The sequence below is a fragment of the Rutidosis leptorrhynchoides genome, chromosome 3, assembly GCF_046630445.1.
Source record: "Rutidosis leptorrhynchoides isolate AG116_Rl617_1_P2 chromosome 3, CSIRO_AGI_Rlap_v1, whole genome shotgun sequence".
Taxonomy (NCBI): Eukaryota; Viridiplantae; Streptophyta; class Magnoliopsida; order Asterales; family Asteraceae; genus Rutidosis; species Rutidosis leptorrhynchoides.
Window position 1 is genome coordinate 53,885,839 of NC_092335.1, and position 26,831 is coordinate 53,912,669.

A 26,831-nucleotide genomic window follows, 5' to 3' on the forward strand; every position below is an offset into this window, starting at 1 on the left:
ACAACTTATGGTCATCATCAATAATAAAGTGGTATTTGTGTACTTTAAGGTCAATTTGGATTTCTTGAAATCATGTTACTCATTTGATGCATTTCGTTGAACAATTATTACTTCTATACTGATATTATGTGATTCTTGGTTTATGTTACAATCCATGTTACCACCGTCTCGATCATCCTGTGCACCCAAACCAATAAACACATGTTCTAAAGTACTGTTAATATGGTGTTTGAAATGTATGTTATGTTGAATTATTACCATAAATACTATATACAAATTTTTTGTTGTCGTTTTCGGTTGTTGTGGATTGACGTTTCGTCACGTTCACTCAAATGTCATAGAAATTGTAGTTATGATGATAAATGATTCTCGGTTATGTGCTACAATTCGAAAAATGGTTTTATGGTGAATGCTTCGACTGAACTGGATGACTTTTTCAAGTTAATTTATTTATCTACCAGAGAATATGATTTTAAAGTAGGTATGTTCAATGTAAAGAAGAATGCAATACTTTACATATGAGTCATTAGTTGGATGATGATATACTTACTTTTTTATTGTTAAGAGGTGAAGGGTACTATTAATGTGCAACTTTGTGTGTGCAACTCATCTACTGGAATTTGCTTATATTTTTAGATATATAATTAGGTCGCATTCTTTGACAGATGGGTAAGAGAAAGATGGATCTTGACATTGTTTGTTTAATTATCTAATATGATGTTTTATTTTCAATGTTTATTTGTTATTGTCATCATTAATTTGTGTTTTAATAATTAGTGTAATTAGAGCCATCCGTGCAACGCACGGGCTCTCAAAGTCTAGTTATAATTATAATTATAATTATAATTATAATTATAATTATTATAATTATAATTATAATTATAATATAATATAATTTAATTTAATTATTAATTATTATAAATTATAATTAAATCTTTATTTTAGTTCAAGTATCTAGAACATAAGAAACATAAGAGACACTCATCTCTAAGAAGTTGCAAAAACCAATGGCGTTCTCCAATTTTCTCTCTCGTTTCCGGTCTTCTTCAAAACCTATCAAATCGATTCAAAATTCTTTCATTTATTCCAAACAAACACCCCGATTTCAATCTCAATCAAGAGTACTTGAAAACACCATTTTAACCAAATCAAAAAGCAATCGATCATGGATGTCTTCTTTGCTTTCAGTTGTTGTTGTTGCTGTTTCCGGTGGGTCACTCGCACTTCAAATTCAAAATAATCCGTCTCAATGTGATGCCCCTAATCTTCAAGAAAGGTACTTGCTTTATCATATTTTAATGATTCTGTGACATGGGGTTTGTATGTTTTCGTGTAATTTAAGTGGGTTTGTAGAAATCTTAAATTTATTTATATATTTTGGTGGGTTTCAGAGGTGTGAGAATTGGAGGTAAAGATAGTACGGAGCATGTTGTGAAGGGGAGTTATAAACCAGTTCCACCTGAGCTTATCAGTGAACTCAAGGCTATATGTCAAGTAATATTTGAGTGTTCTTATTCGTTTACATTTTCTTAATAACAAGTTCAAATTTTTGTTTGCAAACTAGCAATTCATTTTGTAAAAATGCCAAAAATAAAAGTCATTGTAGTTTGCAGGATTGATGGATTAGAACACATTGTGGAAACACAAGTGTATAAAGACCATAGCGTTTGGACTTTTCATCCAAAATCACTCATTTAATTAAACTCTATCGCAATTGGCGTATATTATTTTTGATTTGTTCTTCTCATTTTTGAGGCACTGGCCAAGTTTCATTGAGGTTCTTGACAATTTTTTGCGTAGTATACTTTGAAATGATAATTTGAGAACGAATGTTTATACTCGTTTTACAGGATAATATGACGCTGGATCATGACGAAAGATACTTCCACGGGAAACCTCAATACAGTTTCCACAAAGCAGTTAATATCCCTGATGTTGTGGTGTTTCCGAGGTAACACAATACTTCGTTTCAAAATGACATGTTTTGTAATTAGTTACCACTATTATTTTAGAGATTACAAATTAATAATTTCGTGCTATCCATCACCTTTCAAAATCTATAAATGCAGGTCTGAAGACGATGTGTCTAAAATTGTTCGATCTTGTAACAAACATAAGGTCCATTTTCTTCTGTTGATTTGCATATGGTCACTTGTCAAGTTAAAAATAACTTGTATATCTTCTGATTTATACCATAATGTTGTTTAATCTTTTGTGTTTAGGTCCCTATTGTACCGTATGGTGGAGCTACATCAATTGAAGGCCACACTTTATCACCGAATGGAGGTGTTTGCATTGACATGACCTTAATGAAAGTATGAAACACCCTTTCTTGTTCAAAACTTATGGTACATGACCAACCTTGTGTCACATTGTTGGTTGGATTTTTAACATACAAATATATCTTAATGTGTGTAGTTGTAAACATTATGTCTATGTGAAGTTTTTTTTTTTTATAACTCGCGCACAATATTATAGAAGCCTTTATGGACTAATCATCCTTACCAAGTTACTTAAACGTTGTTATAGAATGTAAAAGCATTGCATGTTAAGGACATGGATGTTGTCGTTGAACCTGGGATTGGATGGATGGAACTCAATGAATACCTAGCACCGAATGGTCTATTCTTTCCTCTTGACCCTGGTTAGTTTCTACACATCTCATATATATATTTTTTTTACGCATGTTAATCTACTTGTCTACTTGTATATATATCTATATTTTTTTTTTTTTAAAATCCCTTTTCCATACTCTATTCTTGTTTGATTTTTTTTTTGTTTTTTTTTTTGTTTTTGCTATTTAATATATGGTGATCAAGGTATATCCATTTCTAATGCGTAGGACCTGGAGCAACCATTGGAGGGATGTGCGGGACACGTTGTTCTGGTTCTTTAGCTGTAAGGTATACATTATGACCTGTTTACAGTTTTATATTTAATTTAAATCATTTATCGAGGGAAAAGTTTGCATTTTTTTAGACAGAATAAGTCAATAAAAATTGTACACTAATGTTACACCAAGATGTATGTTCTAATTTTTTCTCAAAGTATTTAAGTTGTACTTATGCTCTTAGTACGTAGGTATGGAACCATGCGTGACAACGTCATCAATCTGAAGGTCTGTTTTGCTTCTTTCTAACTCATTGGTTATTTAATGAAGTTATTTTTTTTCAAGGCAAAATATATTAATAGATCAAAAACACCATTACAATAATCAAATGGGCTAGGGACAATTTCTGCCCAAAACAAAATACAGAATGAAACTAGCCAATTAAAACAACAAACTGCAATAACAACTAATCCTATTTACAACCCAACAACCTAAATTAAGCTGTCCCATCTTTCATGACATGATACCTTTAGGCTATATAGGCCAGAAAAGAGGATTAAACATACTGAAGAGCCTTGTCGCCCCATTTAAGGCCTCACAATATAGCAACTTTGAGCACATTCAGTCTTTTTCACCAGTTAAGCACATTCCATATATATTTTTCGAGCATAGATATTTAGCTATGACATTGACAATTGAAATCAGATCATTTTGCAGCGATATTTGTGTAGCGTAGCCACATTTAAAGAATAAGTGCTCCTGTGAATCAGCATGACCTCCACAAAATATGCATTTAGCTAGTAGTATTTGGATGCCAACTTGTCCTGTGTAGTAGTCAATCTATTTTGCACAGCGAACCGCAAAATGAAAGCATGATTAGGATTGAACTAAAGAAACCAAATAACCTTAGACCAGTTCACAGTTGGCCCATTGTCTCTCATATCAACCCATACTTTTTTGGTTGAGTATTGAATCTTTTCATTATCTTTAGTGATCCATAACACTTAATCTTTAATATGCTCATCATCAAGTACAGGAACTTTTAAATGAGTTAAAAACTGGGAATCTGGTGAGCCATTCAGATGGCCATTGCTATTGATTGTGATGAATTAAGTTAGCCACAGTAAGCATCACTTAGACTAGCATCATATAACTCACGTCTACCACAAAAAACTGGATAATGGGCCAATTTCTGCCCATTTGTCAAACCAATCAGAAATAGATTGACCATTGCCTATTTTATGTTAAACACGATTTCTTATTTCGTCTGTATGTACAAGTATATGCATTTTCTTCCATTTCCAACTATTATCATGAATACTCCTGTTAATGAAGTTACTTTGTAGGCTGTCTTAGCAGATGGAGAGGTTATTAAGACAGCATCTCGTGCTCGAAAAAGTGCTGCTGGGTGAGTTCTAATCGTCATTACCAGTCTTTCTTCTTAACCAAAAAACTTATGTAATTAGTTTTGTATAAGTGAATAGTTGCACGTGGCAGGTACGATCTTACTCGTTTGATGATCGGGAGCGAAGGCACTTTGGGTGTAATAACAGAAGTAACACTACGACTGCAGAAGATTCCGGAACATTCCATTGTAAGCTCGTCTGATACAATTACATAACACTTCTTATTTTTTTCCTTCTTCATGAAGTTACATTATTGACTGTCATAATGTGCAGGTTGCAATGTGCAATTTTCCTACTGTCAAAGATGCAGCTGATGTTGCAATAGCAGCTATGTTGTCTGGCATACAAGTATACTTTTTACATCTTACAAATTTTTTTACCTTTTGTTTTTGTTACAAAATTTTTTACCTTTTGTTCTCGTTACAATTTTTTTTTTTTTTTTTTTTTTACCTTTTGTTCATGGTAGGTATCAAGGGTGGAACTGTTAGATGAAGTTCAAGTGAAGGCGATAAATCTTGCCAATGGAAAACAGTTGCCTGAAGTTCCAACTTTGATGTTTGAGTTAATTGGCACAGGTGAAACAGTGCTATCTTGTTTTTTAAGGTTACTATCCACAAATATTATAGATATTAAACAACTATTTTTGACCACATAACATTTTATGCATTAAATATGCAACATAAGGACTAGAAAAAAGAAATAAGGGTTGCTGATAATGCTAATGTTTGGTAAAAATTATATTATTTTTTTACAGAAGCGTACACACGTGAACAGACACAAATTGTTCAGAAGATCGCATCTGAACATCGTGGCTCGGATTTTGTTTTTGCAGAAGACCCGGAAGCTAAAAAGGAACTTTGGAAGGTTATATGATACTAATTGCATCTGTGTTGCCCTGTTTTTTCTTTTAATTTTCGGGTTTCGTTTCAGTATCTAAAAAAATTTCTACTTTTGCTCCCTTGCCTTTCTAGATTAGGAAAGAAGCTCTTTATGCTTGTTTGGCATTAGCACCTGGTTCCGAAGCAATGATAACGGTTAGTCAACTCTTTTTAATCCTTTTTTAACAGCATAATTGCAATATCAAATTATCTTTTGAATTTGAAATGTAAAAATGTATTATGATTGACCAGAAAAGTCAACTTCTATCTATATCTTAATTATTTTTCAGGATGTATGTGTTCCATTATCACGTCTTGCCGAACTAATCTCCAAATCTAAAGAACAACTAGATGCTTCATCACTGTTGTGGTATGTTCAATTGATGTATTCAATTAAAAGATTTAGTAGGTTGGAAAAGGTAATAAAATCTGACCTTTTAATGTGAACAGCACTGTAATTGCTCATGCTGGGGACGGTAACTTTCACACGGTGATTTTGTTTGATCCGGCAGATGAGGAACAACGAAAGGAAGCTGAAAGATTAAATAATTTCATGGTTCATGCTGCCTTATCAATGGAAGGTACATGTACCGGAGAACATGGTGTTGGTACAGGGAAAATAAAGGTGATTATAACCTTGAAAATTTATGAATCCAAATTACCAAATTCAAAAATGGCACATGCTCATGGGATCATTTGAAATTGAATTGCTTTTTTTTTTTTTTTTTTTTTGCAGTATCTTGAAAAAGAACTTGGGACAGAGAATTTGAGAACAATGAAGAAGATAAAGGCTGCTTTGGACCCCAATGGCATTATGAATCCAGGAAAGCTTATTCCTCCTCATATATGCTTGTAAAGCTGTATACTGCTATGTTGCAATGATGTTGTACTATAGAAACTAAAGTGGCCTTGGGCAGTTGGGCCCATGTAATCTATCTCATTACTGTAATAAAATGTTAACTTTTGTATTGAGTAATAGAGATGTAGTTATGTATAAATGTCATTGACCATTATTTTTTTTAGATGGAATAAAAAGAGTGTTAACTATAGGGCTTATCACCTATTTGTCTATTTTTTTACCCCTTTCTGAGCCGGAACCCTAAAAAAAAAAAATTTAAGAATTTGCCCGCGCAAGGCGCAAGGATCATTAGTCCTTGCGACCTTGCGACTTGCGCCCTTGCGGACAAACGCAAGGCGCAAGGTTCATGACTTGCGTCCTTGCGGCCTTGCGTCTTATCAGGATGGATTTTTTCTGATTTCTGGATAAGATTTTGTTAGATTTTTTGTACCTTTACGGATAAGATTTTGTACCTGTGTATTTATTGAGGTTAGAAATCCAGATAACCAATTTCATTTCACTTCATTTCTAAATAGATCATGTCATTAGAGCATCGTTAAGGTACACTTTTATCTATTTTTTCACTAATTTGTGTATTAATGAGCTGTAGTAATGATGAAGCATTTGTTGTTCATGTATGTTGTGGGGGTAATTTTGAATTTGTTAACAACATACCTATGTATCTGCCTCTTGATTGTTTTAGAACCAGATTAAAACTACCACTTGTTCCACAAAAACCAATAAATCAAAGAGTATTGTTAAGGAAAGTTCTTAAAAAAATTGATTTGCCACCTAATGCACCTGTTTCGCTGAGATATATTGATAATAATCATATTTTTGATATTACTGATGATCATGAAGATTTTTTTGAGTTTTTAAAACACGGTGTCTCAAACGAGCCTATTGATATTTATGTTGCCGACAAAGTAAGAATGCTTCAACCCCAACAAAATCCACAAACACACCATCTCCAACAAAACCTGGAAACACTCCAGCCCCAACAAAATCCACAAACACACCATCTCCAACAAAACCTCCGAATACTCGAGTCTCAACCAAACAAACAAACACACCATCTGCAAGAAGAATAGACTGAAATACACAATTCCGAACCAAACCTCGAAACACACCATTTGGAAGAAGAACAGGCTGAAATACCACCTCCAAACACAGAAGAATTTGATTTCTTCAACCATGGCGCCGAGAACGTGTGTAAAATAAAAAAAATAGAGAACCCGTTTATACCTGTTGTTGCGTCTAGTGAATCGGATGAAGCAAGTGACGAGGAAGATGAAGATGAAGAAGATGAAGAAAAACAAGATTTATTCTGGAATATGCCAACTCTACACAGTCAGCAAGATGAAGAAAACCCAGAATTTACGACCCCAATTCCAACCACGTATCAGGTATCTGATTTGGTCAAAGTTCGTCAAACGTTTTCGAACAAGGAAGAATTCCTAAACCAGCTATTTACAAAATGCCTTGAAGAAAACTTTCAAATAAAGCCTGTAAAGTCGGACAAATCTCGGTACACCGCTAAATGCTGTTGCCAAATTGTGAGTGGAAATGTAGTGCATACAAAATAAGACATACTGAAAACTTTATGGTTAAGAAGTTGCATGACATACATACATGCTCACGCACACAAATTATGGGAAACAATAAACATGCTACTAAAAAGGTGTTGGGTAGTATTCTTATGGGTTCGTTCAAGGCTGCAAATCGAGAGTATAAACCAAAAGATATACGTGATGATGTAGTCAATCGGTTTAGAGTGAGCATATTATACAATCAAGTATGGAGGGCCAAGTGTCAAGCAATAGAGATGTTACGTGGCAGTAGTGATGACTCCTTTAGAATGCTTCCAATTTACCTTCATAACCTTAAGATCCACAACCCAGGATCCATCACCAATTTGGTTACCGACAAAGAAAATAAATTTGTGATGTGTTACATGTCCATTGGCGTAGTTGTAAGTAAATATATATTAGCAAAAACCAATTAAAATATGTACACCATACGCAAGGACGCAAGATTCACCTTGCGCCCGCGGGTACGCAAAGACGCAAGTCAAACCTTGCGCCAGGTAGTAAAGACGCAAGGACGCAAGGATGGACTTGCGCTTAGAGGGCGCAAGACAAAATAATTTTTCTTGCGCCTTGCGCCTGGTGTATGAGTTATCATTGATAATATTTGCTTTACTGTGAAAATTTCATGCAGATTCGATCATTTGTGCAACATGTCCGCCGGATAATCATCGTCGATGCTGCACATTTAAAGGGTAGGTACCTGGGTACTAATTTAGTTGCTGTTGCGATGGATGACAATAATGGAATTTTGCCATTGGCTTATGGAATTGGTGAAGGCGAGACAAACAGTGTTTGGTCATGGTTTTTTAGCAACCTAATAGATCATTTAATGAGTTATGGTATGGTTGATCGCATGTCAGAGATTACTTTTATTTCTGATCGTGCTGCTTCAATAGCACACGGCATTGCAAATGTGTTTCCGGAAGCGTTTCACGCTCATTGCGCACGTCATTTATTCATGAACATCAAAACTAAATCCAACAAGATGAAATTCTTCGAATGGCACTATTGAAAAATGGTTAAGGCTTACCGTGCGTCGGATTTTCAGGATCATCTTGATGTATTTCGAAGGAGATTGAAAGCGTCTTATAAAGTGCTATGTGAGGATGGTATCAATAGATGGTCCAGAAGTCAATCTACTCATATTAGGTATTCATACCTTACAAGCAACACTTGTAGAGTCTATAATCTCTCTATCAAGACATGCTCGTAAACTACCCGTTTGCATATTGTTGGAATTTTTTCGTTGTTCAATACAGGATTGGTATTTCAAACATCGCAACAAATCAGTTAGTCTTACTTCACCGGTTACTCCATACGTTGAACGTAAACTAGCCAAGAGGACAGACAAATCAAGAAGATGGCGAGCATTTCCATCGACAAATGATCTAATAGAGGTACATGATGGACGAAAAAATGGGTTTGTTAATCTACAAGATAAAACTTGTTCATGTGGTCAATGGCAATTATCAGGCATACCTTGCGGTCATGTGATTGCATCAGCACGACTCTTCGGAGTGGAGGATATTAGTTGTTATGTATCACATTGGTTCACCTCTCAAACATACATAAATACATATTCCGAACACATTCTTCCTCTCCCCCATCGGTCTGAATGGTCGGATTCGGGACCCGGGATTTTGCAAATTGTACACCTCCCAGTTCTAAAGAAAAGAGAACCTGGACGTCCTAAAGGTAAAAAAAACGCATTCCTTCAAAAGATGAAGAAACTACAAAAAAGTAAGAACTTGTAGTCGTTGCAAAGAACCAGGTCATTCCCGATCAACATGCCCAGCTGCTTATGACCGAACATGTGAATCAACTTCTCAACGGTCGAGAAACACAACCTCAAAGTCGAAAGAGACAGTCGAACCATCTCAAGCTTATCAATCTCAGTTTTATCCAACGTACAATTTAGGTAGTAATTAGTTCCCGGAATAAGTTTATTTTCAGGAACATTTTAAGGTGTGATTTCGTCCATTGTTGTAATATTGTTTAATTTTTATTTTATGATGTGATTTCGTGTGTTTTTTGATATGTTGTAATATTGTTCAATTTAGGCAGTAATTAGTTCCCGGAATAAGTTTATTTTCAGGAACATTTTAAGGTGTGATTTCATCCATTGTTGTAATACTGTTTTTATGTTGTAAAAAACAGGCGCAAGGTCGCAAGATGAACCTTGCGCCTGATACTAAACAACGTGCAAGGTCGCAAGAAGCACCTTGCGCAGGCTACTAAAAACATGGCGCAAAGTCGCAAGATGCAACTTGCGTCTGATACTAAACAGGGCGCAAGGACGCAAGAAGCACCTTGTGCAGGCTACTAAAAACAAAGCGCAAGGTGGCAAGATGCTGCTTGCGCCTGATGCTAAACACGAGGCGCAAGGACGCAAGAAGCACCTTGTGCCATCGACTATAATGAGACGCAAGGTCGCAAGGTCTAATTAATTACCTTTGCGCCTGCAAAAAAACAGTTTTGGACCTTTTCTACAATTTACAACATTTACAGTTTTATATACAACTTACATATTTAAATACAGTTTTAAAAATACAACCTCAGTTACCAACTTTTTCTTTCAGTGGGGGTTCCTGGGTATCAAAGCGTGCACGAAAGAAGGTCTTGGCCATTCTCAGTCTGTAGTCTTCTTGTGACGATCGCTCCAAATCCATATGGACGATCGCTCCAAATCCATATGGACGAACACGTCATTCATCGATTTCATTGCGAGGTATTTGACCTCTATATGATACGTTTTGTAAACATTGCATTCTTTTGAAAAGGCACACCATAAATGAATATTTAAATCAAAGGTTTTCGACATCTGATGATTTCTACATATAGACAATCACCGTAAATAATAGTTTACAATAATACTTCCGTTGACAATGCAGTCAAAATAAGATACATGGTGATGATTTGGTGAATGCAACGTTTCCTTGAAAAATATGTCATGTAAGACTCCATGCACATAGCTTGTCTAACATATAAGCAAACAGCGGAAGACTTCTAGGAACCTGAGAATAAACATGCTAACAAGTGTCAACACAAAGGTTGGTGAGTTCATAATTTTAATGTTGCGCATAATCTGTATATAAAGGTGAATCACAAGTTTTCAGTTGTTTCATCCAGAAACGTTTATCAAAATATTCTACGAAATTGAGAACCCTGGTAACTAAACTTAACGTATATATAATTTATACCCTTTGTATAATCATCTTAATAATACACGCAAACCAACGTGTACGCTTCTCAAATAGCATACGTCCGTTAAAAGGCTAGTGCTCTAGCTCGGACGGGGATATCAAGCCCTATGGATCCATATACTACTACTCGCGCCCACCAGTTCTTATAACCTGCAGTTACTAGTTACCAAAGCTAAGGGATTTTCGGTTCAAACTCGGTGTAGAATTTAGTATGTACTTGTATCCATTGCGTTTAAAATAAAGTGCATGTATTCTCAGCCCAAAATATAGATTGCAAAAGCAATTAAAAAGGGAGCAAATGAAACTCACCTTAGCAGCACATAAAGTCGTTCACCGAAATGTGACCGAAACTTGGAATACCAAATAACCGTAGATCTCAACCTAGAGAACATATGTTGGTCAATAATTGTCTATCAAGCTAGGTCAGGTCATAGTGTATCATAATCCTAATGCTCGAGATCGACATACAAAAGTTATCCAAAGTCGTTTCAAAAAGTCAATTTTGATAATAGTTCAACAAAACGAGACGTACCTTATATAAGGATTCAATTACTCGGTTGGTAATATTCAAAAATCCAATTTATCAATCTTACAAACAAGTTGTTTAAATATTAATTGCAGATTCAAAAGCAATTCCAATTAACGTCAATCATAATTCAGTTGACCATATCTTTTGATTCGTTCATCGAAATTACGCGATTTCTAAATGAAAAGTTATTGATTTTTTGCCGGCTTTCCAAAAACATGCATATCATATACCTTTTATCAGTAACATACGTATTTAATTCATGATTCATCATAAACTGTTTAACGACGAAATTTAGCATACAAGCATGCATAAATATATATACTCGAGCACTAGACATGGATACACAATTAATATATAAAAGATAAGATATGAATGCTCACGTATCAATATATCGTGATTCAATAATGCAGGGAAGTACGTAGATGCAACAGAGATGATAAACACCAGGTTTGACTTGCCAATAATATCAACGTACATTGCCCATAACCTTCATAGCTATAACCCATAATTTCCTTAGCTCTATCCCGCTTGAAAACCCATTTTGAAAGGGACACGCTCATAACCCCGTCGTAGTATTTTATGTATAATAATCTTAATAATAATAATAATAATAATAATAATAATAATAATAATAATAATAATAATAATAATAATAATAATAATAATAATAATAATAATAATAATAATTAAATAAATAAATACAGAGTAAGATGGATGATATATGTGTGTGTGCAATTCAGTGAACGAGCTCGACTTTTATAGGCCTTTTCTGAAATTTTGCCTCATGCGATCGCATGGTTTCGAAGGCCTTTGGCCATGCGATCGCATGGCCTCTCATTACAGCTCACATTATTTTGTTGTTTTTCTTGTCGACGTATTAAAATATAATATATATAATTTAAATTAATTAATTATATATTATATTATATTCTCGTGTCTAGTTAACTTGAAATCTTGGTTCCGATGTCTTGTACGTTTACGTTTGACTTATGTCCCGCTTCCGGTTTCTCGAACGCATTTTCATACGCTTAGAAAACTAATACTTTTCGTTTCGCGAATCGTACCTTTATCAAAAATTAAACTTAATCATTGATAAACTATGTCACTCGAAGTGTAGCTTTAATCAATTAAGTGTTTTGGTTATTTGCTTCTATAAATCATCGTCTCGTAGTATATACATATACATATATACATTTTCATTTTGAAATAGTGTTTACTGTAGCAAATAGTGATTTTCGAAAATACTGTAGCTTTTCGGGTACTGTAGCAATTCGAAAATACTGTAGCAAATTAGTGTTTTACTGGTTCATCTTAAACGTTTTAGTTAACTTATCTAAATATCAATCAAATCAATAATCGAATGTTACTATCGTTTACTAAATAACTTGAAATCATATATATATATATATATATATATATATATATATATATATATATATATATATATATATATATATATATATATATATATATATATATGCACATTAAGTTATATATATATTGTTCGTGAATCTTCGAGAACAGTCAAACAATAATTGATTACGTGAATATAGTTCCAAAACTTGAGACTCAACATTACAGACTTTGCTTATCGTGTCGAAAACATTAAATCATTTAAAGATAAAGTTTAAATTTGGTCAGAAATTTCCGGGTCGTCACACTTCTGCCGCCTTTTTAGGATCTCCAATGTTAGAAATTTCATCCCACCCAAAGATCACCCTCTACATATGGATGCAGACCTGATAATGCTAAAAACGAACATATATTTCATAGCATTATCCCTCAAGAAAGACAAGCTTTTAGTTGAAATTGTTCTATTTACACGCAATATTCGTTTAAATAATAAAAGGTGAAGACAAAAGACAAATTCGACGAATTGAAGACGCAAACGATCAAAAAGCTCAAAAGTACAAAGTACAATCAAAGTGGTTCAAATTATTGATGAGAAACGTCTCAAAATTACAAGAGTACAAGTCGCAAAACGTAAAATACAAGATATTAAATTGTACGCAAGGACGTTCGAAAATCCGGAACCGGGACCAAAGTCAACTCTCAACGCTCGACGCAACGGACTAAAAATTATGAGTCAACTATGCACAAGAATATAATATAATATTTAAATAATTATATAAATTATTTATATATTATATATATTTAAAAATAACGTCGACAAGCTTGAAAACAAAATTATGTGAGCTGGTACCTACCTCCATGCGATCGCATGGCCTGTAGGCATATTATCCATGCGATCGCATGGGCCACTTTTTGTGGCCACATGCCTATAAATTTCGCAGTTGATGATCGAATAACATATCTTTTCCATCTATCTCTCTATCTCACTCGTATATATATATATATATATATATATATATATATATATATATATATATATATATATATATACATATATATATATATATATATATATATATATTTACATATATATATATACATATATATATATTATATTTTAATTTTAATTTTAATTTTAAATTCTAATAATAAGGGTATGTTAGCGAATGTTGTAAGGGTGTAAGTCGAAATTCTGTCCGTGTAACGCTACGCTATTTTTAATCATTGTAAGTTATGTTCAACCTTTTTAAATTAATGTCTCGTAGCTAAGTTATTATTATGCTTATTTAATACTGAAGTAATCATGATGTTGGGCTAAATATTAAAATTGGGTAATTGGGCTTTGGACCATAATTGGGGTTTGGATAAAAGAACGACACTTGTGGAAATTAGACTATGGGCTATTAATGGGCTTTATATTAACTAAATGATACCTCGTTAATTTAATATATAGACTTATAATTTGACGTATTTATATATAACTACATACGCTTGACTGGGCACGGTGGGCGGGATATCTATAAATACCAATAATTGTTCATTTTACCGGACACGGGGATGGATTAATAATCAATAGACTTGTTGAAACAGGGGTAGATTACATTCAAGGGTAATTGGTGTAATTGTTAACAAAGTAGTAAAACCTTGGATTACACGCAGTCGATAACCTGGTGTATTCATTAAACAAAGTATTAAGACCTTGTTACAATTCGAATCCCCAATTAGTTGGAATATTTGACTTCGGGAATAAGAATAATTTGACGAAGACTCTCGCACTTTATGATTATGACTGATGGACTATTATGGACAAATCCGTATGGACATATCGAATAATCCAGGACAAAGGACAATTAACCCATGGTACTAAACTAAAAACAACACGTCGAACATCATGATTACGGAAGTTTAAATAAGCATAATTTATATATTTCATATTTAATTGCACTTTTAATTATCGCACTTTTATTTACTGTCATTGTATTTAATTGCACTTTTAATTATCGTACTTTCTAATTATCGCACTTTATTTATTGTCATTTTATTTATCGCAATTCCATTATCATTATTTACTTTACGCTTTAAATTAAGTTGTATTTATTTTTAATATTTTACATTAGGTTTTAACTGCGACTTAAGTTTTAAAATCGACAAACCGGTCATTAAACGGTAAAAACCCCCTTTTATTATAATAATACTACTTATATATATATTTGTATTTTTTAAATATAGCGTTAAACTTGGCTAAGTCTCCCTGTGGAACGAACCGGACTTACTAAAAACTACACTACTGTACGATTAGGTACACTGCATATAAGTGTTGTAGCAAGGTTTAGGTATATCCACTCTATAAACAAATAAATAACTTGTGTAAAATTGTATCGTATTTAATAGTTTTTCGTAGTAAAAATATAACTATTTTGTACACCACCTCGCACACATCAAGTATTTTTGGCGCCGCTGCCGGGGAACAGTTAAACGCCGGAAGCGAAACGCTATATATATATTAAAAAAATCTATATATTTGTTGTTAAGAGTTGTTAAAAATTTATAAAAGTATTTTTATTTTAGTTTTTAAAATTAAATTTTTATGTAAGTTATTTATATTTTATTTAATCTAAAACAGAAAACAGAAAAAAAAATATAAAATTACTCGGCCTGGTACTGTAGCAGCCCAACCCATCTGGCCCGATTTCCTACTTTATGCGATCGCATGAATATATAACATACACTCCATGCGATCGCATGGAGTGATTTGACTCGCCTGATACCTTAGCTGTACGAAATTAGGGTTAATTATTATTATTATTATTATTTAATTAAAACCCTAATTAGGGTTAGTGTATTTTAATATTTAGTTTAGTTTTATTTATTTAATTTGTATTTTTAGTTTAATTAGTTTTAATAAATATATAAAATTAATAGTTTTATTAAATAAATAATATAAAAATAATATTTTTATAAAAATTGTACTTTTTATAATTTTAAGTTTATTTTTATATTTTGTTTCTTTTTATTTGTTTTTAGCGTAATATTTGTATTTTTCGCTCGTATTTAGTTTTAAGTCATCGTTTTTGCCATAGTTATTTTTATTTCTAGATTTTTAGGCTTTGCCGTAAAATTCCTTAAGTGCTTTTTTTTTAGAATAAGATTTAGGTGCTTTAGATTTTTGCGACGCCGTTTTTATATTTTAATACCTTTTTAAGTAATTGCTGTTTTGGATATAGAATTTCTTTTAAGCTTTAATATTTTTAGACGCAACTTTTAATTCTTAGTTTTTAGACTTTTAAGTTTCGACGCGCTACATTCTTTTTATTATTTTTCGACCTTTTATTTTTCGACGTTTTTCGACGCGCTCTTTTTCTTTCTTATTTTTCGCCATTCTAGTTTTTTTTAGGACATAAAATTTTCTATTTCTTCTCAATTTTTTTTTAAAATTTCAACGAAAAATTATTTTAAGCGGTTAAATTGATAGACATCCAAATTTTCTGTTTCGTAGTAATAGTTGGATTTGTTAGTGGCTGAGTTGTGAGCTTCCGATTTAAAGGGTTCTGGCACCCTGCTACATCTATTGGATATACGAAACGTGGGCAAAAGCAGAAAAGTCTATTAATTTGATAACTTATATGATTTTTATCTTTTATAACTAATAGGATATTCAGTGAATGCACCGAGCAAAACGTTCACCACCTTTTGTACGTTCACCACATGTAAGTCGATCAAGACATCTAGCCAATATTGTCGCCGTTGATTTTTCTTTAGAATCGTCATCCAGTCGACCAAGTACTCCAATTCAAATTTCCGATAATCCATTTTTTGAACCCGACCTCACAATTGAGAATCCAGAGGATATTCAGGGACAATCCAGAGATCCTGAACCATTAATCTTTCCTCCGGAACCACCAATCATTCAAACAGAAATTGTCGAGGAACCAACCGTTAAATCAGAATCCTATAGTGATTCAGATTCAACAAATTCAATCATGGAAAATCTGGAACCTCTAAGTATGGAAGACCGAATGCTAGCTAAACGCACTGGCCAAGGTCACGCAATTACTCAACCTGACATTAATGCACCAGATTATGAAATCAAAGGACAAATCCTACACATGGTAACTAATCAATGCCAATTTAGTGGTGCGCCAAAGGAAGATCCAAATGAACATCTTCGAACTTTTAATAGGATCTGTACACTATTTAAAATAAGAGAAGTGGAGGATGAACAGATATATCTCATGTTATTTCCCTGGACTTTAAAGGGAGAAGCCAAAGATTGGTTAGAATCGTTACCTGAAGGGGCGATTGATACATGGGACGTTTTAGTTGAAAAATTTCTTAAACAATTCTTTCCGGCATCTAAAGCCGTGAGACTTCAAGGAGAAATTGTTACGTTCACGCAAAAGCCAAATAAAACTCTATATGAAGTGTGGGCAAGATTTGGAAAGTTATTAAGAGGATGTCCGCAACATGGCTTAGACACCTGTCAAATAGTACAAATATTCTACCAAGGATGCGACATCACTACAAGAAAAGACATCGATATAGCAGCTGGTGGTTCCATTATGAAAAAAACCGCAACTGACGCTTACAAAATTATTGATAACACTTCTTCCCACTCACATGAGTGACATCAAGAAAAAGATATTGTTAGATCATCTAAAGCAGCTAGAGCCGATTCTAGCCATGACTTAGATTCCATTTCCGCAAAGATAGATGCTGTCGAGAGACGAATGGAAAAGATGACTAAGGATATACACTCAATACGAATTAGTTGTGAGCAGTGTGGAGGACCGCATTAGACAAAAGATTGTCTCAGTATTGAACTAACAATGGAACAAAGAGTTAATGTTTCATACATAAACCAAAGGCCTGGAAATAATTATCAGAATAATTATCAACCGCCAAGACCAATCTACAATCAAAAAAAGAATTATAACCGAAATGTTCCATACAACAACCAACAAGGCCCTAGCAATCAACAAGTATCCAATAATACTTACAATCAGCAAAGACCTATTTTTCAAAACAAACCACCACAAACCGATGATAAAAAGCCAAATTTAGAAGATATGATGTCGAAGCTAGTTGAATCTCAAACTCAATTTTTCACATCTCAGAAACAAACCAATGAACAAAATGCTCAAGCATTTAGAAATCAACAAGCTTCTATTCAAAATCTGGAATAAGAAGTAAGCAACCTAGCAAGGTTGCTAGGTGAAAGAAAACCGGGAAGTCTACCTAGCGATACAAATGCTAACCCCCGGAATGAAACAGCTAAAGCCATTACCACAAGAAGTGGTATTACACTTAAACCACCTGGAATACCTGTAATTTTTGATGACTCTATTCCTACTCCACAAGAACCACAACCTGAGCAAGATAAGGAAACAGAACCGGTAGTTGAAAAGGTTAATGAAGATAACACAGTTAAGGCAAAATCTTATGTTAAACCATACCAACCACCACTTCCTTACCCAATTAAAATGAGAAAAGAGAGACTTGAAGCCGAGCAATCCAAATTCTTGGATATGTTTAAATAGATAAATGTCAATCTTCCTTTCATTGATGTAATTTCAGGAATGCCTAGATATGCTAAATTTTTGAAAGATCTAATCACAAATAGAAAGAAAATGGAAGAACTCTCTGCTGTTACTATGAATGCTAATTGCTCTGCAGTACTGTTGAATAAGATACCAGAAAAATTATCAGATCCAGGAAGTTTCACGATTCCATGTTTTCTGGGTAGTCTTAGTTCAATAGAAGCATTGGCAGACTTAGGTGCTAGTATAAATTTAATGTCATATTCACTATATGCTAAACTAGACCTTGGAGAATTGAAACCAACACGAATAAGTATACAACTAGCCGATCGATCAGTAAAATATCCTAGAGGGATAATGGAGAACATGTTAGTTAAAGTTGGTACTTTAGTATTTCCAGTAGATTTTGTTATTTTGGACATGGAAGAAGATTCTCAAGTTCCTCTCATATTAGGAAGACCATTCTTAAACACGGCTAAAGCAATAATATACGTGTTCAGTAAGAAACTGACCCTAAGTATAGAGGACGAGAGTGTTACCTTTTCTGTTGATAGAGCCATGCAACAACCACAATCTGCAGATGATACATGTTATTATATTCAAACTATAGATTCACATGCAGAATTGTTAGAAGAATTTCCAGAATTACAAGGGACAGGAGAATATTCTTTAGGAGAAGGAACTGAACCAATTGATGAAACTGAAATGTTAGTTACACTTATGGCTAATGGATATGAACCAACAATAGAAGAAATTCAAATGCTAAAAGAGGAAGACAGATATCGATATAAATCATTGATAGAAGAACCACCGACATTATAGTTAAAGCCACTTCCAAACCATTTAGAATATGCTTATTTACACGGTGAATCTGAATTACCTGTAATAATATCGTCTTCTCTTACTAAAAATAAAAAATCTCAACTCATTTCTGTGCTAAAAGCTGATAAACCAGTTATTGCATGGAAGATTCATGATATTAAAGGAATAAGTCCTTCGTATTGCACACATAAAATCCTTATGGAAGAAGGTCATAAAACGTATGTGCAACGCCAACGAAGACTAAATCCTAATATGCATGATGTTGTTAAGAAAGAAATTATTAAATTGCTTGATTCAGGTTTAATTTATCCAATCTCTGATAGTCCATGGGTAAGCCCAGTTCAATGCGTACCTAAGAAGGGTGGCATGACTGTCATCACAAATGAGAAAAATGAGCTTATTCCTACTAGGACTGTAACAGGATGGCGTGTTTGTATTGATTATAGAAAATTAAATGATGCCACCAGAAAATATCACTTTCCCTTACCTTTAATTGATCAAATGTTGGAAAGATTAGCCGGAAATAGTTACTATTGTTTTCTTGATGGTTTTTCCGGATATTTTCAAATTCCAATAGCACCCGAGGATCAAGAGAAAACCAAATTCACGTGCCCTTATGGTACTTTTGCATACAAACGCATGCCATTTGGACTTTGCAACTGTAGTGACCCGAAAATTCCGACCAAATTTAAATCTAATCTTATTATGATTTCGACACGATAAGTAAAGTCTATTAGATTGAGTCTTGAAATTTGTGAACTGTTTAAATGGAATCATTTGATCTTTGACTATTTTCGACGATTCACGAACAATTGTTATAAATAAATAAATAAATAAATAAATATATTTATATATATACATGAATATGATTTTGGTATAATTGGTGATTATATGTATATTGTATTAAATAGTAAAAATATGTTATTACACATATATATTATTAATCTTTAATTTTTAAATAATTAATAAATTGTAATCGTATTACATATTTAATTATAAGCTGAAAATATAATTGTTATAGTATTATTAATGTTACTACTTCCATTATTATTATGAATAATAATATCAATATTGGTATTATTAATATTATTATCATTATTATTGATATAGTTATAAATATTAAGATTCTAATAACTTCAAGGTACGATTAATAAAATAAGATTTTAAAAAAAAATATATTATTATAAGAATAAGTAAACTTATAATTTAGTTGTGATTTAAATATTTTACTTATTATGAGTGTTAATAATATTATTAACATTAATACATTAATAATTACTAATGTTAGTTAAAAATTTAATTATAGATAGATATATAACTACTGAAATATATATAAATACTTATACATATATAAAATACATATTGTATAAATAAATATACAAGCATATGTCCATATATATAAATATGCATATACACATATAGGAATAAATAAATAAATAAGTAAGTAAATAAAACAACTAGAGAAATCCAAAATCTGTTACATCCCGATTGTTGCTGTAGATGATTGTTAGAAATCGTACAAATCAATTTCACCATATGACAAATTCAGTTGCAAGTCAATGTCTACTTTATCTACTTTTTTTTTTCCGGTTATTCCTTCTTCTGAGTTATATTATCTGTCGATCCTTTCTCAGAGATAAGCATAACGATTATTCTCACATTAACAACAACTAAATCAAAATTTGACTCTCAATATCAATTTACAACAGTCTGAGCATTAATATATCTGTGAAAGTTTTATTTTTTTTTATAAACAACTCGATATCCCTGTTCTATCTTCTTTATTTTCAAAATTCGAATTCGAACTAATTGTCAAAATGTAATATTGCAGTCTTGTTAGGAATATTTCACTTAAACTATCTGAAAAATTTGGGGTTCCAATTCTTTCTATTGAACGAGAATTCGTGAGTCAAAGTTTCGGGTTCATAAAAGTCAACTAATGTTCTTCATTCAAATTAATGTTATATGTTACGACTAAGGTAAAAATTATGATTCCATTAGTTTCTATAAACAATTTAAAAACTAATTTGTGTTATAACCTTATTCAAAATCATAGCCTTTTGCAAAACTAATTTTTTTTTTATATAGCAGCGACGACAGCTTATGTTCTTAATATTTTTTTTTTTTAATTTTTTTTTCTTTTTAATTTTTTTTTCATTTGTTTTAATTAATTTGGTTACCCCCTAATCATTCTGTAATTATTTTAAATCCTACACTTTATTTACGTAACTTAATTATTCAGTTATGGTCCTGGTCGATTTGAGAAATTTTGAAGAAGAATAAGATCACAGATAGATAATAGATATATAGTTTTAGGTGGAGAGTTTAAACAAATAAGTAAGCAGCAGACGGTTGGTTGAGGGGTTGTCGGGTTTTCGAGAGGTCTCGGGTTCGAACCCGGTATTGGGCAATTCTTTTTACAAAAAACATTTAAAGGGTATAATTTCTTATTTCTAATTCCATTTTTATTATTATTATTATTATTATTATTATTATTATTATTATTATTATTATTATTATTATTATTATTATAAGTGCTATTGTTATGCTCATAATTATTATTGTTATTGTACAAGTGTTATTATTAATTATTAGTATTACTTACTAGTAGTATTGTACTATTAGATTATTAACCTTAATATAGTTAGATTATAATGACTATTAGTATTAAAATTATTATCATTAGTATTATTATTATTGTATCATTATTATTGTTATTATTAGATATTATGATTACGAAAACATTATAAACCAATATGAAGTTAGTGATAAAAGTAGTTATGGTAAAATTCGGAAACTGATTTTAAATTATATGGATACTTGTACAAATATGTATATGAATGTGAAATTAAGTTATAAGAAACTCTAGTTATAAGTTAGAAAATTAATACGAGATTTATTATAAAAATTAGTATTGTTAACAAGGTTGTTATTATTATCATTTTATTATTAATGTAAGGTACCATAGAAATTAAAAATTATCAAAATTATTATATTTATCATTATTAAAATTAACACTATTAGTATTAGTATTACTACTACCATTAATATTATTCTTCTTATCATTTTAGTAATATTACAAATAGATATATATTTTTTTATATATATATAAAAATACTTTCCGATAGTATTAATATTACGTATCACTCAATTTTGTTATAATAACTAAGCTATATATGAAGAATATCAACTAATATATAAAAATACATTTTTATCATATATAAACCTTAATATGAAATAGTATCATTAACATGTTACAATGAATATTAGTTATATAAAATATACATAAATTAAATTTATCTATCTAACACATAATATCACAAGTACGATTATTAATAATAATATATATAAGTTTGATCGATTACGAGTATATGTTTTAATATATATATACAATTGATATAGGTTCGTGAATCCGAGGCCTACCTTGCATTGTTCAGTTTGTCTAATGTCGTCATATGTATTTTTACTACAAAATACAATAGGTGAGTTCATTTGATCCCTTTTACTCTTTACATTTTTGGGACTGAGAATACATGCGCTGTTTTTATAACTGTTTTACGAAATGGACACAAGTAATTGAAACTACATTATATGGTTGAATTATCGAAATCGAATATGCCCTTTTTATTAAGTCTGGTAATCTAAGAATTAGGGAACAGACACCCTAATTGACGCGAACTCTAAAGATAGATCTATCAGGCCCAACAAGCCCCATACAAAGTACCGGATGCTTTAGTACTTCGAAATTTATATCATGTCCGAAGGAAGATCCCGGAATGATGGGGATATTCTTATATGCATATTGTGAATGTCGATTACCAGGTGTTCAATCCATATGAATGATATTTTGTCTCTATGCATGGGACGTATATTTATGAGAACTGAATATGGAAATCTTGTGGTCTATTAAAATGATGAAAATGATTATTTATGTTAAACTAATGAACTCACCAACTGAAATGTCCCGTTCTTATTGATTAAAAACGTTCCATATTAATTGATTTCGTTGCGAGGTTTTGACCTCTATATGAGACGTTTTTCAAAGACTGCATTCATTTTTAAAACAAACCATAACCTTTATTTCATAAATAAAGGTTTAAAAAGCTTTACGTAGATTATCAAATAATGATAATCTAAAATATCCTGTTTACACACGACCATTACATAATGGTTTACAATACAAATATGTTACATCGAAATCAGTTTCTTGAATGCAGTTTTTACACAATATCATACAAACATGGACTCCAAATCTTGTCCTTATTTTAGTATGCAACAACGGAAGCTCTTAGTATTCACCTGAGAATAAACATGCTTTAAACGTCAACAAAATGTTGGTGAGTTATAGGTTTAACCTATATATATCAAATCGTAACAATAGACCACAAGATTTCATATTTCAATACACATCCCATACATAGAGATAAAAATCATTCATATGGTGAACACCTGGTAACCGACATTAACAAGATGCATATATAAGAATATCCCCATCATTCCGGGACACCCTTCGGATATGATATAAATTTCGAAGTACTAAAGCATCCGGTACTTTGGATGGGGTTTGTTAGGCCCAATAGATCTATCTTTAGGATTCGCGTCAATTAGGGTGTCTGTTCCCTAATTCTTAGATTACCAGACTTAATAAAAAGGGGCATATTCGATTTCGATAATTCAACCATAGAATGTAGTTTCACGTACTTGTGTCTATTTTGTAAATCATTTATAAAACCTGCATGTATTCTCATCCCAAAAATATTAGATTTTAAAAGTGGGACTATAACTCACTTTCACAGATTTTTACTTCGTCGGGAAGTAAGACTTGGCCACTGGTTGATTCACGAACCTATAATAATACATACATATATATCAAAGTATGTTCAAAATATATTTACAACACTTTTAATATATTTTGATGTTTTAAGTTTATTAAGTCAGCTGTCCTCGTTAGTAACCTACAACTAGTTGTCCACAGTTAGATGTACAGAAATAAATCGATAAATATTATCTTGAATCAATCCACGACCAAGTGTATACGTATCTCAGTATTGATCACAACTCAAACTATATATATTTTGGAATCAACCTCAACCCTGTATAGCTAACTCCAACATTCACATATAGAGTGTCTATGGTTGTTCCGAAATATATATAGATGTGTCGACATGATAGGTCGAAACATTGTATACGTGTCTATGGTATCTCAAGATTACATAATATACAATACAAGTTGATTAAGTTATGGTTGGAATAGATTTGTTACCAATTTTCACGTAGCTAAAATGAGAAAAATTATCCAATCTTGTTTTACCCATAACTTCTTCATTTTAAATCCGTTTTGAGTGAATCAAATTGCTATGGTTTCATATTGAACTCTATTTTATGAATATAAACATAAAAAGTATAGGTTTATAGTCGGAAAAATAAGTTACAAGTCGTTTTTGTAAAGGTAGTCATTTCAGTCGAAAGAACGACGTCTAGATGACCATTTTAGAAAACATACTTCCACTTTGAGTTTAACCATAATTTTTGGATATAGTTTCATGTTCATAATAAAAATCATTTTCTAAGAATAACAACTTTTAAATCAAAGTTTATCATAGTTTTTAATTAACTAACCCAAAACAGCCCGCGGTGTTACTACGACGGCGTAAATCCGGTTTTACGGTGTTTTTCGTGTTTCCAGGTTTTAAATCATTAAGTTAGCATATCATATAGATATAGAACATGTGTTTAGTTAATTTTAAAAGTCAAGTTAGAAGGATTAACTTTTGTTTGCGAACAAGTTTAGAATTAACTAAACTATGTTCTAGTGATTATGAGTTTAAACCTTCGAATAAGATAGTTTTATATATATGAATCGAATGATGTTATGAACATCATTACTACCTCAAGTTTAGTAGGTAAACCTACTGGAAGTGACAAGAAATGATCTAGGTTCAAAGGATCTTGGATGGCTTGAAAGTTCTTGAAGTAGGATCATGACACAAAACAAGTTCAAGTAAGATTTTTACTCGAATTAAGATAGTTTATAGTTTTAGAAATTGAATCAAAGTTTGAATATGAATATTACCTTGAATAAGAAAGATAACCTACTGTATATAACAAAGGTTTCTTGATCTTAGATGATTACTTGGAATGGATTAGAAAGCTTGGAAGTAAATTAGTACACTTGAAGGGATTTTTGAAGTGTTCTTGAAGTGTTCTTCCTATGATGATTATAGCTTGATTCTTGAAGTGATTTTTGATGAAGATGATGATTAAATACTGGAAAAATACGTTCATAATAGTGTGTGTGTGTGTTGAGAGAGAATTAGAAAGATAATTGGAAGTGAAATGGAGTGAATGATGAGTGGTAATTGGTGAGTGGTGAGTGGGGTTAAAAGGAGTTCTAGTTAGTTGACTAGCTCATGGTAGAAGTTAAAATTGATTAGTCATACATGACATAATCAAGAGTGGAATCCCATGCTAGTTCCTATTGGTATATACCCATAGTAAGTACGTTTTGAAGCTGTGTATAATACGGGTTAGAATACGACTAGAATTCTTGATGAAAGAAAAGAATGGGAAAGTAACTGTAACCATTTTTGTTAAGTATGAGTGTTTTGATATATGTCTTGAAGTCTTCCAAAAGTATTTTAATACATCTCAATACACTACATGTATATACATTTTAACTGAGTCGTTAAGTCATCGTTAGTCGTTACATGTAAGTGTTGTTTTGAAACCTTTAAGTTAACGATCTCAATTAATGTTGTTAACCCATTGTTTATTATATCTAATGAGATGTTAAATTATTATATTATCATGATATTATGATATATTAATATATCTTAATATGATATATATACATTTAAATGTCGTTACAACGATAATCGTTACATATATGTCTCGTTTCGAAATCCTTAAGTTAGTAGTCTTGTTTATATGTATATAACTCATTGTTAATATACTTATGGAGATACTTACTTATCATAATCTCATTTTAACCATATGTTTATCCATATATATATATATATATCGTCATGTCGTTTTTACAAGTTTTAACGTTCGTGAATCGCCGGTTAACTTAGGTGGTCAATTGTTTATATGAAACATATTTCAATTAATCAAGTCTTAACAAGTTTGATTGCTTAACATGTTGGAAACATTTAATCATGTAAATATCAATCTCAATTAATATATATAAACATGGAAAAGTTCGGGTCACTACAGTACCTACCCATTAAATAAATTTCGTCCCGAAATTTTAAGCTGTTGAAGGTGTTGACGAATCTTCTGGAAATAGATGCGGGTATTTCTTCTTCGATGATCTTCACACTCCCAGGTGAACTCAGGTCCTCTACGAGCATTCCATCGAACCTTAACAATTGGTATCTTGTTTTGCTTAAGTCTTTTAACCTCACGATCCATTATTTCGACGGGTTCTTCGATGAATTGGAGTTTTTCGTTGATTTGGATTTCATCTAACGGAATAGTGAGATCTTCTTTAGAAAAACATTTCTTCAAATTCGAGACGTGGAAAGTGTTATGTACAGCCGCGAGTTGTTGAGGTAACTCAAGTCGGTAAGCTACTGGTCCGACACGATCAATAATCTTGAATGGTCCAATATACCTTGGATTTAATTTCCCTCATTTACCAAATCGAACAACGCCTTTCCAAGGTGCAACTTTAAGCATGACCATCTCTCCAATTTCAAATTCTATATCTTTTCTTTTAATGTCAGCGTAGCTCTTTTGTCGACTTTGGGCGGTTTTCAACCGTTGTTGAATTTGGATGATCTTCTCGGTAGTTTCTTGTATAATCTCCGGACCCGTAATCTGTCTATCCCCCACTTCACTCCAA

At 32.1% G+C, this 26,831-nt stretch overlaps 1 protein-coding gene across 1 annotated transcript; it reads left to right on the forward strand.

The window, feature by feature from the left end:
- Window positions 1-986: 986 nt before the first annotated feature.
- Window positions 987-6,148, forward strand: LOC139896123 (D-lactate dehydrogenase [cytochrome], mitochondrial-like). The gene is made up of 17 exons (XM_071878708.1): window positions 987-1,276; window positions 1,392-1,494; window positions 1,851-1,951; window positions 2,070-2,118; window positions 2,223-2,315; window positions 2,530-2,644; window positions 2,843-2,903; window positions 3,082-3,118; window positions 4,177-4,238; window positions 4,328-4,424; window positions 4,510-4,584; window positions 4,703-4,811; window positions 4,991-5,100; window positions 5,208-5,270; window positions 5,405-5,484; window positions 5,565-5,739; window positions 5,851-6,148. The coding sequence occupies exons 1-17, from the start codon at window positions 1,008-1,010 to the stop codon at window positions 5,968-5,970; spliced, it is 1,719 nt and encodes a 572-aa protein (XP_071734809.1). The 5' UTR covers window positions 987-1,007; the 3' UTR covers window positions 5,971-6,148.
- Window positions 6,149-26,831: the final 20,683 nt, after the last annotated feature.

Bases quoted from the DNA above. Each gene is read 5' to 3' on its own strand.
- LOC139896123 (XM_071878708.1), top strand. From the start codon at position 1,008: ATGGCGTTCTCCAATTTTCTCTCTCGTTTCCGGTCTTCTTCAAAACCT. The intron at 1,277-1,391 runs GTACTTGCTTTA...GGTGGGTTTCAG, and splicing joins GCCCCTAATCTTCAAGAAAG to AGGTGTGAGAATTGGAGGTA. The intron at 2,316-2,529 runs GTATGAAACACC...ACGTTGTTATAG, and splicing joins TTGACATGACCTTAATGAAA to AATGTAAAAGCATTGCATGT.